Source organism: Rhyacophila brunnea, unplaced genomic scaffold (genome assembly GCF_057557595.1).
Source record: "Rhyacophila brunnea isolate RB1 unplaced genomic scaffold, BYU_Rbru_1.0 scaffold_3, whole genome shotgun sequence".
Taxonomy (NCBI): domain Eukaryota; kingdom Metazoa; phylum Arthropoda; class Insecta; order Trichoptera; family Rhyacophilidae; genus Rhyacophila; species Rhyacophila brunnea.
Genome location: NW_028232965.1, coordinates 9,433,462 through 9,449,798, shown reverse-complemented (window position 1 = coordinate 9,449,798; position 16,337 = coordinate 9,433,462). Strand labels below are relative to the sequence as shown.

The 16,337-nt window shown below is 33.6% G+C and overlaps 2 protein-coding genes across 3 annotated transcripts in view; one reads left to right on the top strand and one right to left on the bottom strand.

Moving 5' to 3' along the window:
- Positions 1-16,337, bottom strand: part of Syn (synapsin) — a 239,066-nt gene that overhangs the window by 166,166 nt on the left and 56,563 nt on the right. The gene's annotated exons all lie outside the window — the stretch shown is intronic.
- Positions 1-16,337, top strand: part of Timp (Tissue inhibitor of metalloproteases) — a 118,547-nt gene that overhangs the window by 98,316 nt on the left and 3,894 nt on the right. For both annotated transcript variants that reach the window (XM_085952573.1, XM_085952574.1), the window contains 4 exons: positions 9,526-9,654; positions 10,499-10,584; positions 14,459-14,567; positions 15,639-15,760. In XM_085952573.1, coding sequence (XP_085808699.1) covers positions 9,531-9,654; positions 10,499-10,584; positions 14,459-14,567; positions 15,639-15,760 — 441 coding nt within the window. In that variant the 5' untranslated portion in view covers positions 9,526-9,530. The remainder of the gene's footprint in view (positions 1-9,525; positions 9,655-10,498; positions 10,585-14,458; positions 14,568-15,638; positions 15,761-16,337) is intronic.

Sequence of the window (16,337 nt, the reverse complement as noted above, 5' to 3'; positions counted from 1 at the left end):
ATTTCACGCGGTCGAAGTCATAGGTGGTGTTATAATGTAATAAGAAAGTATCCAGGGAACGTAATGATGAAATAATGGGAACTGAAATACCTAGTGTGTGGAGTAACAGGCAACCGATCTCGAGTGTGGAAGAATATGGGATAAACTTAAACTCGAGCTATACGCTTGTCCTTCGTTCTGACAACTTCTCTCGGGTTATGCATTGACGCTTATTCAATATCGGTGTATTTGAATGTTGAAACACACACTTTTACACGTCTATATTGTGTGGCTCATTTTCGTAGGACACTTACACATTCTAAGCCCTGCGTCAAAATGTAGTGTATAGCCTATCGGAATATTTATTAATCTGTTCTGTGAAAGTAACCTTTGATATAACTACAAATGCCTATTATTGTTTGCATTAAGTAGGTACCTACATACACAATTTAATACAATTAAGTTTTGTTTTCATTGATACATAGGTACAATAATATTATGTACATACGTTACTTTAAAGATAAATGCATACGCTACCGAGTATAATGATAAATTAACAATATAACAAGTGTGGGATTATTTTTTGTTGATACTATGACAACATACGACAACTTGTATTGTAAACCTACCTATATTATAATATATTTATTGCAATTTTAATCGTGAGCCGTTTTTTCCATAGATAATATAAAATTTACTTATAGATATTTGATTTTTTTTTGTATAAGTATTATAATAAAAGAAATATGCATCATTATATATTTATCGTGTCGTCTATTTGTATTGGTTTACTTTTTGTCAATACATATTTTATTCATGAGATTTATCTATTTCTTATTTAAATATTATATCATAATAAAAATAATAAGTATGTAGGCAATATTGAGCGTATATTTAGGAATTGATATTAGCCAGAATCAGGGATGTGTTATGTTTTATGATTTTCCCGTATTACTTATTCAATTATTTTTGTCTGGGTAGTAAACCGATAAAATAAATGTCTCAAAATACATTCAACGATTTTTTAAAAATTCTGTTCTAATTCGGTTTCATTGTTCCTTCACATGGCGTAAATATAAATTTTTACCTGCTGATTATGTTACAACATAGTAGATAACATTTTGTTTGTATCTCCATTCATTTTCATACTCGGAAAATATACTTAGGTACTACTTACCTACGCCAAACATTAAATGCACTGCATTATAATAATAAAATGATTGCATTTAGTTATCTTTGTTATCAGCATCATTAAAACTTAGCAAACAAATTCCTTTCCTCTGAAAAGAGTTCAAAAAAAGTTCATTAAACTTTACTCAATGCATGTAGGCACTGGTATTATAATAGAGTATATACCAGCGATGGCAAACCTATGGCACTCGAGATGATTTTTCATGGCACGCAAATGTTTTATTTTAAAGAGAAATAGTAATTGGAAAAATATTTTTTTTACGAACAAGTTTTACAAATAAATATTATATAAGTACATTTATATTAAAAAATAGTAGCGACATAGCTGTGTGTATTTCCTCCGGTTTTTAAAATTATTTTTACCAATCGATGAGCAAACGGAAACGACGAAATTCATGCATAGATAACGGATCCCATTGTAAGTACTTATAGAAAATAGTAGGGAAATACTGTTCACGAATAAGTGTAAATATATAATAGCATAGGTCGGTCGGCTTTATGCATCACACATAATATTATGGCACTGACTTCATCAGGCGGCGGGGTAACCCGCGTCGCGAACCTTTGCTTTTGATCGATTTATAATGCTCGAGACCACCATAATGAGAAAGTGCCTCATATAATCGGAACAACTCAATTTGTACGTAAAAACCAAACTAAGTGATACAATAACAGAAAACTCATAGCTTCCCACAAACATATTTGTACCAAATAAGAAACAAAAACTTGGTGGAGCTGGTAGTAGTAATTCTAGCAGATAGTTTCTAAAATGGTAGACCGAAATGTATGACTACGAAATTTTGAAAACAAGGAAAAAATATTCAAACAGTAGAGATATTATGCCTTCTGCTAGAAACACTGAAAGATTGAACCCCAAGAACTCAATTGTAATTTTTAATTTTATAAAAAGTCCACAGCACATAAACTCTTCAAAGAAAACCCGGTACAGTTTTATAAAGTAGTAGGTATATCAGAAATTAATCTAAACTATATTATGTAGTATATTTTTTTTCTGGCCATGATCAATCCTAGTAGGATCATATGTGCCTCCATAGAGTAGAGGTTTATATTAACAGATTTTGTTTTTTTGCGAGAAATGGATGTCAGCCACTTGCTCAAGCTATTAGGTCCATACCCTGACTCACACACAAATTGAAAAACAATATATTGTGTACTTGCCAGGCCCAGGATTCGAACCTGGGACCCATGGCGTTATAGTCCAACGCTTAAGCCGCGCGGCCACCGTGGGCGTCAAATATTAATCGCATTGAATTAAATTCTATTAACTTGTTTTTATACATTTTGATTTTGATATCTTACGCTTGAATCGTCTGAGGAACGTCTTGATAATGTCACTATTAAACTTATAAAGATATTTTTTCAAAAATATTTGATTCAATTAATTCATCAAAACTATTTAAAAGAAACAAGCATAATAATATATCTCTTTACTTGACGAAAAGGCCAGCAACGCTGTAGAATTAAGTAAGTAATTAATTAAGGGCGGGTAGTTTGAAAGTACAAACTTGGTGAAACTAAATGTTTTCCTGTTATTTTCGCATTTGTTTTTGACAGCTTAGAGTGGCTTAATACTTTGGACGCTGAAGACGCACCTGTCGCGTAATTATGGCGGCCAATCGATGTAATTAACGTGCATTTTAAAGGTGGTAATTAAAAATCATTATCTAGTCAGCAGCGAATGAGTTTTAAGGGCCTTAAACTTCTAACTATAGTACATAAAGGGGATTTTAATACCTATCCAATAAACCAGATGTATTCAACGTGTGCTGCGCATTGGCGCCGCGGAGCAGGTCAATGCGCTGATGCACGGTCACATTAATTTAGCAGTTGGGCAATTATTTGTGACGATCATTGCATATATTAATTTGCTCCCACCCAAACCCTTATTACAGGCCGTGGTACTGAATTGCGAATTACGATGGTAGTGCTACTTATTGATTATCTTAGAATGCAAAGCGGTAACCTGCTCGCAATAAGTGAAGATTTTTAACTAGCACGATCATATAAGTTTACAATGTCGTGTCATGGCCTGACTACAGTGGACCACGACCTTTCACCATATTATAAAAATCGTTTTTGTAAAGTACTCGTTTAGGATTAGTAAGTGGTTTTAAAAATATTTACAATAAGATCATATTAATTCTTATATTATATTATGACAAAGTTTGCATGAATTCAAGATTCCGGATCCAAACATTATCTAAATTTATGTTGGAAGAAGAAAACAGCCGCTATACGACAGTTTTTATCCAAAATTTATTAATAAAATGGAACTGGCTATCAAAAAAAATAATGATTCTTGCTGACTGTTAAAGCTCGGCGAATCCTTGTCTCATTTGTGTCGACGTACCTTTTTGAAAAGATGGGGTTTTAGCGTTAGCTGTTATGAAAACCAAATACTTACAGCTCAAAACTCGACGGAGAGAGAAAAATTAGATTAAATTTGATTTAAATATTTATAAGAATCCATGTGCCGAATATCAGACTCATTGGTATTTTTTTGTGGGCACCGTGTAATAAAATAGTTTGATAACCACTGCAACGTGCAATAAAATAGGTATCCACCAGCTATCTGCTTTGTTGTGTTGCTTACATTATACATAGCATATAATATGTATATTAAATTATTTTGTATTCGATATCTATGGGTAGATTGCCGTTCCAATACATTGTTGTTATAATTAAAGATTTCTTAATCTTTGATTGAGTTGTCGTCTAGGATATTATGTGGGTAGATGCAATGCTTATTTTAATTCGATGTGAATTTATGGCACAGTGTAAAATATTGAAATAATATTCAATGATATTCATTTTATCGCACCAATACTATTCAATCAATAATCGCCACGATGACAAGTTACACTGTGTTTGGTATACATTCAATAAGCCTACCTATTACATATTTTGAAATATTGTTTAATCTAATAATAAGATTATAGTCACGTAGGCGCCTTATTTTAAGTATACCTATGTACGGTTACGGTGATAGGTACCTAATAATGTGTCTACCTATTTATCGCAAGGAAATGTTGAACGTTACAATTAGTTTTGATACTTATTTTGCTAATAATAATATGGTCAGTATTTTTTTTACCATCAATGAAAAAATAGATATACCTACTACAAAATAGATGGTTTCTAATTATTATATGATATTTCTTCCACAAATTCTTTGAAAATATTTTTTTTTTATTTTCAGTTTTTCATTATTTACAGATATCTACTTAGTTATAAATTTTGAGGAATTCTTTTTACAAATTTAATGACAGACACTTAACGCAAGTTGCCGACCTCTGGTCATTATAATAAGTAATAACATTGTATAAAATACTATCCACATCAATATAAAATCTGGCCATTAAATAATACATTTTGATTAACTTGGTCTATATTAATGCATTTGATTAATATTGCTGTTTTTGTGACATCGAAACATGTTACTTTGGTGTAGTAAAAATCCAACATTAAACAGAAGGGGGTCAACTGAATCTGGCAACACGGACAATAACTCAAAAAGGACATTAAATTCAATAAAAGTAAAGGTGTAACATTAACGATTCGTTATAGCGTGACTACGAAAGAAAGAATACAGGTACTTTTATGAAATATGTCACAAGCCTACACAATATTAGGTTATATGAGGAAATCTAAAAAAATATTAACCCCCATCCCATTGCACAGTTGTTTACTAATTTTACGGATATTTATTAGAAATTGGTAGGTCTCTCCCAGCTGCTTCAATATATTTAGCTAAGCAAAAATATTTTGAAGAAAAGCCTTCCTCGTTTTTGTGTCATTTCGAATTTCAGATTTATTTTTTACCAAGGCTCCCAGTTGTGGTCTTTTATATTTTTACTAGGGTCGTATTGAGATAACATAGTTTTATTACAAGTCTAAAATAAGTTATTCATTATTTAGGTAAACACACACGTACAATCGCAAATAACATTAGGTAATTAAGTAACTAAAAGAAAGACGTCAAAAGAAAGCCATTATTTTCTCTTTATTATTTAAAAATCATGCTTTCAGTTCACTATTTATACGAGAATTAGCAACTCGATGCTCGCGGACGAACCAACACTTTTTAATAAATAGTGCGCGCAGGGGCCCGATGTTAGAACTTGCGAGTGCCAGCTGCCCGGTCGACATGACGTCATATGACATCATTGTGACGTACTACCGGAGTGATAATAGCGCTCGAGAATATAACGCTACTCCGACAGCGGCGCTATTCATTGTCACCATACACATATAGGTGTTTCATCGTAATAATATCTACGGTGGGCACTGCGGGCGGGCGGCATGCTTTGAGCGTGTATTGGCTGACGTCACAATTACGTCATGTCGTCTGGTGCCACACGAGTCGATAGTTAGGAAATCGCGGTGCTAAATTTCGTATAAACCAAAGCTCACTATAGTTAGGCCGTAACACGAAACTCGAAACTTCAAAGATAGTGCGAGTTATTGCTCATACTTCAAATGCCATAGTAATGTGGTGGACTGTTTGTAGAATATGATAATTGTTGCATATTGTAATAAATTTTAATAGGTAATATGAACAAAATATGCAATTGAAAATCTTCATTTATTGCGAACAGAATACTGCACTGCATTCGAAGATAATCAATAACTAGAACTACCATTGTAATTCGCAATTCAGTACCACGGCCTGAATAGGTAGGTATAGTCAAATGTTGTAATAAAAATTTTTCATATTACTCCATATCATATTGTAGTAATGTCTAGTAGAATTAACAAAAAAAATGCTTTTCGACATCCAGAATATTTTTAATGTTAAATAATTCGCACATTATTGAGCTCATGAAACATGTGTTTTGAGCAATCTCATTGTTTTTTTAATGTCTTTTATGGCTGTGATTACAAGATAAACAAAAGTAGACGAAGTGGATTTCTCAGAATACAAATTAATAATGTCATTTATAACGGGTAGAAACACTGTTTCATTGTTATTTACCTTGCAGATTATTGTAGATATTTATAATGAATTAATATCTGGTTCTTACTTAGTCATACTTTTGTCAGAAAAGTAGGTACCTACTATTAATCTCGTACTACTCGGTAATGGCAACTAATATAATGGGCCTCCACAATGAGAGGGTTAAAATATAACGATTCATAAAATCTCTGGATGCTTAATTTATTCTTTCTTACCTATTTAATATGGCGGTTATACTAGTTTTTGCTAAATTCATAGCTTTATACAATCTCATAGGATACAAGTTGATATTAGTGAAAAAGCTACTATCTCTATTCTCTATAATACAATGACCATTGGCGTAATGAATGCAGCAACTGAAGAATAAAAGAACCCTCGTAAACGATCCTGCTCATACAAATTTCATTATGTATTTCGTAAACAGACAAATAATGTGTTTGAAAAATAAACCATATGGAGGTTGCACTAAGGGTGATTATTGCAAATACGTGTTCATGTTTTTACAACATTTTTGTCATATTCTTCTAACGTGTTGTATTGTGACAATTCATTTGTATAAAGCTTAAACATTAAGTTTAACTGTATAATACGTGTGATACAGGTATTTTGCTAACGTGTCCGTTTTAATATACATGTTTACTTATAATGAGGGAGTTTGTTATGTTTATCATCCATTTCCCAGCATTTTAAATATTATGAACTATGTGCCTATATTATTGAATATATATTAAAATAACATGTGCACTTCGGAGATGTACCGCAAATATTCACATTTAGAGTATATTCATAACATAAACTGAAATCCCTAAAACTACAAAGTTGAAGTTCCACAGATATCAAGCGGCTAAAAAATCTTTAGTTGCGTTTTTTTAAATCTAAGGTACAGTATGACAAAAACTATAATTACGTTAAATTGTGAAAGCGGCTGAATGATTCTCGTTGTCTAAAAGAGCTGATTAATATACATAATGATATTATTTACATTTTACAGTACTTTTTCATTGATTATAATAGCCATGAAGTAGTTTAAAAGGGAATTTCGCTCCAGATCGAGGCAGTGGGTCGATCATTGTGCCAGTAGGTAACAAGAGTAACGATGGTCATTAAACAATTTTATTACATCACGTCCGATGCGATAAATAATCTGACTTGGCACGCCAGAACATTGTACATTCCTACGGTAACTTAGCTTTTCCGAATATGTTTTACGATGTATGTAAAAGACTTGTCACATTTACTGCTTCCGAATACCAAGTAGATTGCCGCAGGTTTAAAACTTATACAATATAAAAATATTATATATTATTCAAGTCTCGTTTCCTATCGAATTCTAATAGGTTGTTTTATGTGATGTATATCTAATTAAAATCGAATTTGAATATACATGATTATAACACTAATTAAAATAAGGTATCTTTATCATAGATAATAATATTATTTAAAATAGTTACGTTATTTTTTTTAATTTAAGTGGATCTTAAAGATAGTCTGATTCATTGGGCGTTCGGAGTAATTTGGTTGCATCAGGTCGTCTGTATGGACCCTACAATTAGTTGAGTTTTTATGTCAGTTTGAGTGGATACAAATGTGGATATTATGTTCTTTGTTCCATTAGCGTATTTATTTACCTTACATAAACATAATATGTGTGGACCCACCGCCATCTTTAGATTAATAAAGCCTGAGCATAACTTTTTGCACAATCAACGAGTGGTCCACTTTTCAGCTGTCAAAATCAGATCCCAGATTGCTTGACATATTGATTCCCCCTTTCTCTTTTCAACTTGAATTATTAAAAATTCTCACATGATTATTAACTATCAGTGTTATTTATAAATAATATACATTCCTGTTATTCGTCAGCTGTCAAAGTCATAATAGTTCTTCACACATAAACCGGTGGTAATATCGATTTCCAAAAAATATGTAGCATTGATCTATGCATTACATTTGTAGAAGGTGTATTAATGCTAGTGTATTATTTATCATTTAACCCATCTATAAGTGAACACGAGAGACGCGTCAGTATGAGCACTCTATAGACAGTAACAGGCAATGACAGGTCATCCATAGACAACGGGAGTGGTGGAAAGGTTGGACCAGTCGTGAATGTATCGGCTTTCTCTTCAGTCGGCAATGGTGGACCAGAACCAGACTTGTCCAACCCACAATTAGGTATTCAGTTCTCAACTCAAAAATATCAAATTAAATTTGATAATAGAAATATGAGAAACTTCTGAATCTTCTCCAAAGCTCTGCGCTAATTATTTACGTTCATACAAACCCCACACCCTTTTTTCATGTACCTACACCCATTCCAGGGGTATTGCTAGAAATATTGGCTATATGCAAAAATCATGCAAATCCCCCTCAGTGCTTAAAAAACTCATTTAAAATCACAGTCGAGAGCTTTATTTTTTTTAGCTCTTTTTTCTAATTTCCCCCCTCCGATCCAATCGGCTTTTCTGCTCATTTTTCCGACACAGATGTCCGTGCGATTTGTGTTAAAATATATTTTTGTGACCGGTATAATATTTTAAAATACATCATTATCAACTCTCGGACTGAGATTTAGGGCTCCTCGTCCAGTTCGGCCCCAAACTTTCCATAATCTAAAGCTAAAATTACATTGGCAGATTGCGTCTGGCCCGATCGTCTGCCACGACTGTCAAAATCTATCCTCTATGGTTTTATAGGATCGGGAGCAATCGTGAGTGAAGTGGAATAAATTCTATTTTCCGTCGTCCCGATCCAAGCGAAGATTGCCGAAATCGTACGAAGATATCCGAACACCGCCCACTAGGTTTGACAGCTCAGTTTTGACGTAAATTTGCGCGGAAATACTGTTCAGTGTTGCCACCAACCAATCTAACGAAGAAATAGTTTTCGGTCAACATTTATTTTTAATATTAGCAACACTATGATTATTTTAAACCAATCAAAAACAAGGACCAACGCGATTGAATTGTTGCGTGTAATTGCAAATAGTGTAAAAACGTTGGCCACGACGGTCGGCGTGGATCGTTGGATCGGGTTGGGTCTGCGCGTCTGCCAATGTAATTATTAAGCCTTTACGACGAGGTCGCTACGCCACTGCCCCGTTCTCACCTTTCTACACTATAAAGGTACAACGTAATATCCGCCTAACTTATATACTGCTCTGCTACGTAAAAAGACAGTGTTTTTACTTAGCAGGGCAGTATAGAAATCGTACTGTAGGTTTTGTGCAAATAAAAAATAAATCCCAGCTTTTGTAGGTTTAATGATAACTTAAGCTACACTGTAATTAATTCCAGAGTTATTTATTATCATTAATTGTTCCAATTCCTACGAAAAAGGAAAAGCTTTTGCTAAATGACCGTTTTATTTTTTTGCAGATAAAATGTGGCAAAGCCGGTGGATTTGGGCGGCAGGTCTCGTCTTTGCAGTGGCCACGTGGAAAACTGCAGAGTCATGCTCCTGCATGGGCCAGCATCCGCAGGCGCATTACTGCACATCAGATTTTGGTATGTTATCAATTTTGATTACAGCTACAACGCATTTTTTACCTCCACCACTCGCCACGAGTCTGCAGCTCTCGTATGTCGGCGTATACCAGTAGCGAAGGGTGGAGGTAGGCTGTTTAGATTCGCCATAAATAGTGCACACTAAACTTTGTCAGGCATACGTGCTTATTTCCATTTTAATAATACTACAATTATTTACAGATGGTGATGGTTAGTTTTTCAAATTTTAAACCCTGTGAAAACCAAGCCATAATAGATATCTAAGAGTCAAAAAATACTCGTCTATCTATAAAATATCTAAAATGATGTAATTATATTATACATAACTTTGGATATTTTATAAGTAGAATAATATTTTCTATATATTATAGTTTGGTTTAGGCAGGGGTTTAATGTTTGGTGTCTTTCAAAGTTGTGCTGATAATGTACCAGGAGCAACTTTCCATGACCTTGATTGGCGAACACTAAAGTGTGTGTGAGATTCATAATATTATTATGGTCGAGCTTGATGAGAATTCTCGCTCGCCGTAAGACACAACAAAGTTTGTTAAGCTAAGAAGTATTCCCTCGTAGGCAATTCGTCGCAATAGTCGGCCGGTCCAACTGAGGGTCACACCGACATGTTAACCTCTTCTCTTTGAAGTCCAACATCATCAAATCAATTTTCATTTACAATGAGGTAAAGAGTTGCATTGCAGTTGCTAGATTCATACTTTCTACACTAATTCTTATTTCTACAGATGTGTCTTTATCATACCCACTAGTTTATCATAGTAATATGTTTTTCATACCAAAATTTAGTTTAGCACATTATAAAGTTAACTATATCTTTTATTTTTTACAGTTATCGTTGCTACAGCGAGACGGTTGTTAAAATCCAACGTGCCGTATGAAAACCACTACAAACTGAAGATAAGAAAGGAGTTCAAGGTAATAATTATTTATCGTTTTTTAATAGTTTTCACCGACGGTGGCCTAATTGGTAGAGCGTATCTCTTCGAAACCGCGGGTCGTGGGCTCCCGCCTGCAACTGGCAAAAATACTCGTTGTTTTATACAAAACACGAACTTGACTTCTTTGATTTACCAAGGAATTACCTTGACAGACTTTCCTTCACAATAATGTTATAGTTAATAATAATTTACGTACCTTTATCCGATATGGATTTATGGAAATTTCTTTACTGCAAACAATGCTTTACCTACTTAATATTTAAATGGCTTCTATGTGGTAGAACTCCATTATAATGGTTTTGAAACAGGGTTTTTTTGTTAATTCTACTTTAATTGTGTAATTTACATTAAAAACTGTTTCGCGCTATAAGCCCATCTTCAGAACGGTCGAACATAAAAGAGGATCGGAAAATTGTGGCGTTTTATTCATTGTCAGTTTTATATTGTACTAGCTGACCCGGCAAACTTCGTACCGCCTCAGAATCAATAATCTTGTGTTAACTTATTAGCTGAATTAAATTCAGTTTTTTATTAAGTTAAAATGAATACTCAAAATGAATAAGTTCAATAAATGTGCAAAAATCAAATCAAAATGAAAAGTATTTTAATTATATTGAACTGTACACACGATGACCGCGTGGATTAAGCGCCGGTCTATAGTGTCGAGGGTCCCATGTTCGAATCCTGGGTCTGGTAAGTTCACATATTGTAATTCAATTTCAATTCAATGATGACTACCGAGCCGACCTTCAGACGTAAATTGTGCGGTGGCAAGCCAGGCAGATCCAATGAGTTTAAAAATTCAGTTGGATAGTTGGTTGCTTCGTCTACGTTTGTTACACAGTCGATACATTTGAAGGAATGCAGTGGACCAACGATTTGATTTTGAATTGTGAAGTTTAAGTGATCCACATCTTTGTTCTTTACCGCAAGAATGCTCGTTCACTCAACCAATTGTCATGTTTGTGATTAGCAATGATGTTCGGTAACACTTTGTTGTTGAGTTCGTCCTTAGTTGAGACGAAATTGGAAAAATTCAGCGGAAATGAAATCAATCCGCTCGATTCATCGACAGGAACACGGCCGTTACCGATAGTCAGCAATTGATTGGAGAAATCTTCGGCAGATGGATCGTTTAGCAATGCAACTCGCATGTTCGTCGTCAGCTGAAGTGTCTCCACATAGCACCACAGAGTCGATGATTTGAGGCAAGCATTTATTTAATCAGCAGCGGTCGATCTTGGAATGACTGGTAGTGTTTAGCGAAAATCGCCAGATAGTAGAATCATTGCGCCTCCAAAACTTCTTGAGTCATTGCAGATCTTTTATAGTTCGATCGAGTGCTTTCAATGCGCGTTTGTGCGCCATTGTGCATCCATCCTAGGTGATGATTTTACTTGCTAACAAAACTTTGGCCATTGCTGAGTATTTCGCAATGTTGCATGTCGGTTTTTCAGTCGGCAATCTCAACGTTGAATGAGGCGTTCGGCATCCTTCTAACAACGTGGCCGCTATCCCAGAAGAAGCAACTGCTACAGCATTTTCGGATCTCGCACGAACAGTAGCCAAAATCAATGACATGAGGAATGTCTTCCCAGTTCCATCGGGCGCGTCGAGGAAAAATAAGCCACCATTTCCATCATCAATTGCCTTCATTAACGTATCGTAAACTTCCTTCTGTTGAGGGTTCAACAGTGGTACATTCGTTCGAACTGATTGGTTCAATGCATCTTGATCATATTCACAATCACGTTCCAATTCTCGATTGAAAGCGTCGTTCATTCCACGATGTGGCGTTGGCATTCCTAACTTGACTAAAAAACTGCCGCACATGAGGTAACACATGTATTAGATCAAAAGCAAAGCTTGCTTATGTATCTCCTCATTCACCTCGAGATCGGGATTCCCTGAACTGACACAAATTCGATGTAAAATGTCTTCTGACATGTCATCCTTTCACTTGTTTCACAGTTCAGGTGGATTCGATGGGAAGCATGTCGAAATAATGATATCAAATAATGTGCGTATCTGACTTGGAGATGCAGAAACAATAGCGATTGTCATATCCCAATGAGTATCGTTTTCAAGCAAATTGAGCTGTTGACATGAAGCACGAAATGTTGGGCACACTACATCATTGACAGTTAGACATTTCGACTATCATTCTTTCTTTTGTTTGTTTGTTTCTTCTTTATTATTTCTGTCATGTATCAGAGATGGCGTTGTATACGGATTCAAATTTTTTGTGATTTTCTTTTATTTTCGAATGCGCGAGGTTTTCATCGTTCAAATTCATCGATGTCAGTCAAAAGCCTTTCCATACAAAATGTATGAGAAAATTAATTTTCTTCATAATTATTTTTTTCCGTGATTTATCCAATGTTTTAATAGTTATTCTGATATTCGGGGCGGAGACAAATCCAACAAATCAAAGATCATAAAAATCGGTCCAGCCGTTCTTGAGTTATAAATGGTGTAACTAACCCGACTTTGTTTTATATATATAGATTTATTATAGTCATACCTTTGTCTTATGAATTAGCTTAGGTTACGTATTATCTAACAACCTAATATAGTGCAGGATCCCATAGACTTCTCGTATACATAATATGCGGAACGCTTTCTGACAATTGGAATAGGTTTTAGTGGTCACCAAGATATAGAATGTCGAAGTTGCCAGGCGATATTAGTGGTCAATTTTTTTTTTATTGAGGTTTTAATTTTTTTTCTTATAACCCACCAAAAATTGTTCTGAATTCTTCAATAAAACCAAGACCGAATCAGGGATTGATTGAAAATGCAATAATTGTACCATGCCATCGGCATGGTCGTAGAACGGTTCGTCCCATTTGAAAAAATAAAAATAGCGGGTAGTGCAATGTGATCAAAATTATCGATTCTTAGGATCCTCCATGGCTTAAATTATTTTATTTAGTAGCATTTTTGTATAAAATCACCCAGATTGGTTTCTTTACTATATCTATGCATATGACATTAGTTTTAGTATTATGGGTAATCCAGAAACAGTGTAGGTTGCATATATAAGTAGGTGAATAAATTAAATAACGATAACCACTAACCACACTAAGTACACATTTTTTATTAAAAAAAAAGAAACAACAAGTCAAGTGTTCAAACTGCTAAGTAAAGTATCATGATCACAGTTTTTACAAACACTACATACACATTTGCACAATGATATACATGTCAAAGCCAATTTCTTATTACTACATGATAATGTACGGCAGTTAGAATTACATATTCATGCATTATACTATACAAACAAGCTACTAAATAAAATAATTTAAGCCATGGAGGATCCTAAGAATCAATCATTTTGATCACATTGCACTACCCGCTATTTTTATTTTTTCAAATGGGACGAACCGTTCTACGACCATGCCGATGGCATGGTACAATTATTGCATTTTCAATCAATCCCTGATTCGGTCTCGGTTTTATTGAAGAATTCATAACAATTTTTGGTGGGTTATAAGAAAAAAAATTAAAACATCAATAAAAAAAAATTGACCACTAATATCGCCTGGCAACATCAACATTATATATCTCGGTGACCCCTAAAACCTATTCCAATTGTCAGAATGCGTTCCGCATATTATGTATACGAAAAGTCTATAGGATCCTGCACTAATAATAATATTTAATTCTTTAAGAATTTAATTAGCTAGATAATATAGTTAACTTCACTCTATTAATACTTTTAATTTTGCCATTATTAGCAAGAATTCAAGGAGCCATTATACTAAAAATTAACTAAGTATGTACCGACCTTTTCAAATATGTTTTGACTTTTTGTGTACTTAAGTAATATTTTATGAAATTTCCAACAGATGTCAGACAAAGCTAAAGTTGCACTGAAGGCAGGCCGTTTGATCACAGCAAAGGATGACGGACTATGCGGGGTGCCGCTGCAGCTCAATCAAACATATCTTCTTACCGGTATGTATACTTCCCATCAATTTCACACATCATACATTTAATATTATATTTATTGGTATTCACCCATCATATTTCTTGGTGTTTCGGGTTCATTGTAAAAGCTCATCTCTAGATATAATGTGATCAAGTATACCTACTGTTAAATAGATGAATAGGAACATTGCCCAAACGAAATATGAGCATAGGTATTGAAGAAAATGTTAAGATTAGGTGACAGCAAATGTTACTCAAAGGTGCTAGATTTCTAAAATGAGATCTGTATTGTCAGATCAGATATTAAATTTTTCTGATAGAGCCGTATGCCCTGAAGTCTCCATAGGTACATAGTCTGTCGTCCTTATTAATAATATTGTTGGCCCAGTACCTTGATGTCAAATTAAAAAAAAATGTGGTCTGTACTCTGCAACATTTTTCATAGTAAGACAAACATTAAATTTACTGTAACTCAACCTATTTTATATATTTCTTGATTTAACTTTAATTTAATTATATACTTAAATGATTTCTTCTTCTCTTCATGGGTTCAAGACACGTTAATACATATATTTTTCTGATGAATTTTTTTGTAGTTAGAAATAATATAATATTAATTAATCTTGTACGAGCCATCATATATACCATCAGAATAATGTCTCCATAATGGGACCACTTAACATTATTAAAACAATTCAATTGCTTTGGCATTTGACATACAACTTCAAATTATTATGCTTTGTTGTCACAAGTAATTTTGTAATAAATTATGAAATAATTATTGCCCTTATGTAAATATCCATTGAATACGTAATAACCATCATAATGTATGAATGAATCAGTGACTATTAAATAGCTATGTAATTCAAAGACGGAAAATCAAAATTAACCCTATGAAGTGAACCCTGAACATTGTAATAGTCTTAAAGATATTTGTAAATGAAATTGCTTGAGTTGGAGAATTAGTATAATATTATGTAATATTATAATATTATGTAATATTATAATATTATGTAATATTTTAATATTATGTAATATTTTAATATTATGTAATATTATAATATTATCGCTATAATTTAACTATGATATTAATTACAGGTCAAGTAATAAGTCTTCAAGCTCATGTAAACCTGTGCAATTATGTGAAACTATGGAGAACTGTGACACCTCGTCAACGCAAAGGATTCAGAATGCTGTATAAACAAGGCTGCCCATGCAGGGTAAGAAAATTATCTTATAAAATAATAGAAATATAATAAAAAATACAAATTTAATAGAAGAGTTTTATAGTTATACGTCTCTCAAATAACTCGAAGATATTAATTACAGACTGCTCATAAAAATATAGGTTCAATTTTTTTAAATTAGGAAGTGATATTTTTAAATAATATTTTTAGCAAATTTTTTTGCGTATAAGGATTTTGCTCATATTTTAAATTTTTTACAACATGGAAAATGGTCGAACTTGGTTAATATGATTTGTATTTTAAGCAATGCAAATTTTTGGCGATATTATTTTATGATAGATTACGTTTCACATGCTATGTGTACTGTTTTTCCCTGTAAGCCTGTAGGCCGGATGAAAAACAGGTGGCGGGTCAGATTTAGCCCGCAGGCCGAAATTTGCCGACTCCTGTTCTAGATTGTCACTATGGCGTGTCATCAAGAATAATATATGTGGTGTTTGAAAAAGGGTATAGTTTGACGACATAACTATACAAATCTAGCCTTATAGTCAATTATGCCACTAAATAATGGTACGACAACCTCATGAGAAAATAGAAATGAAATGTACAT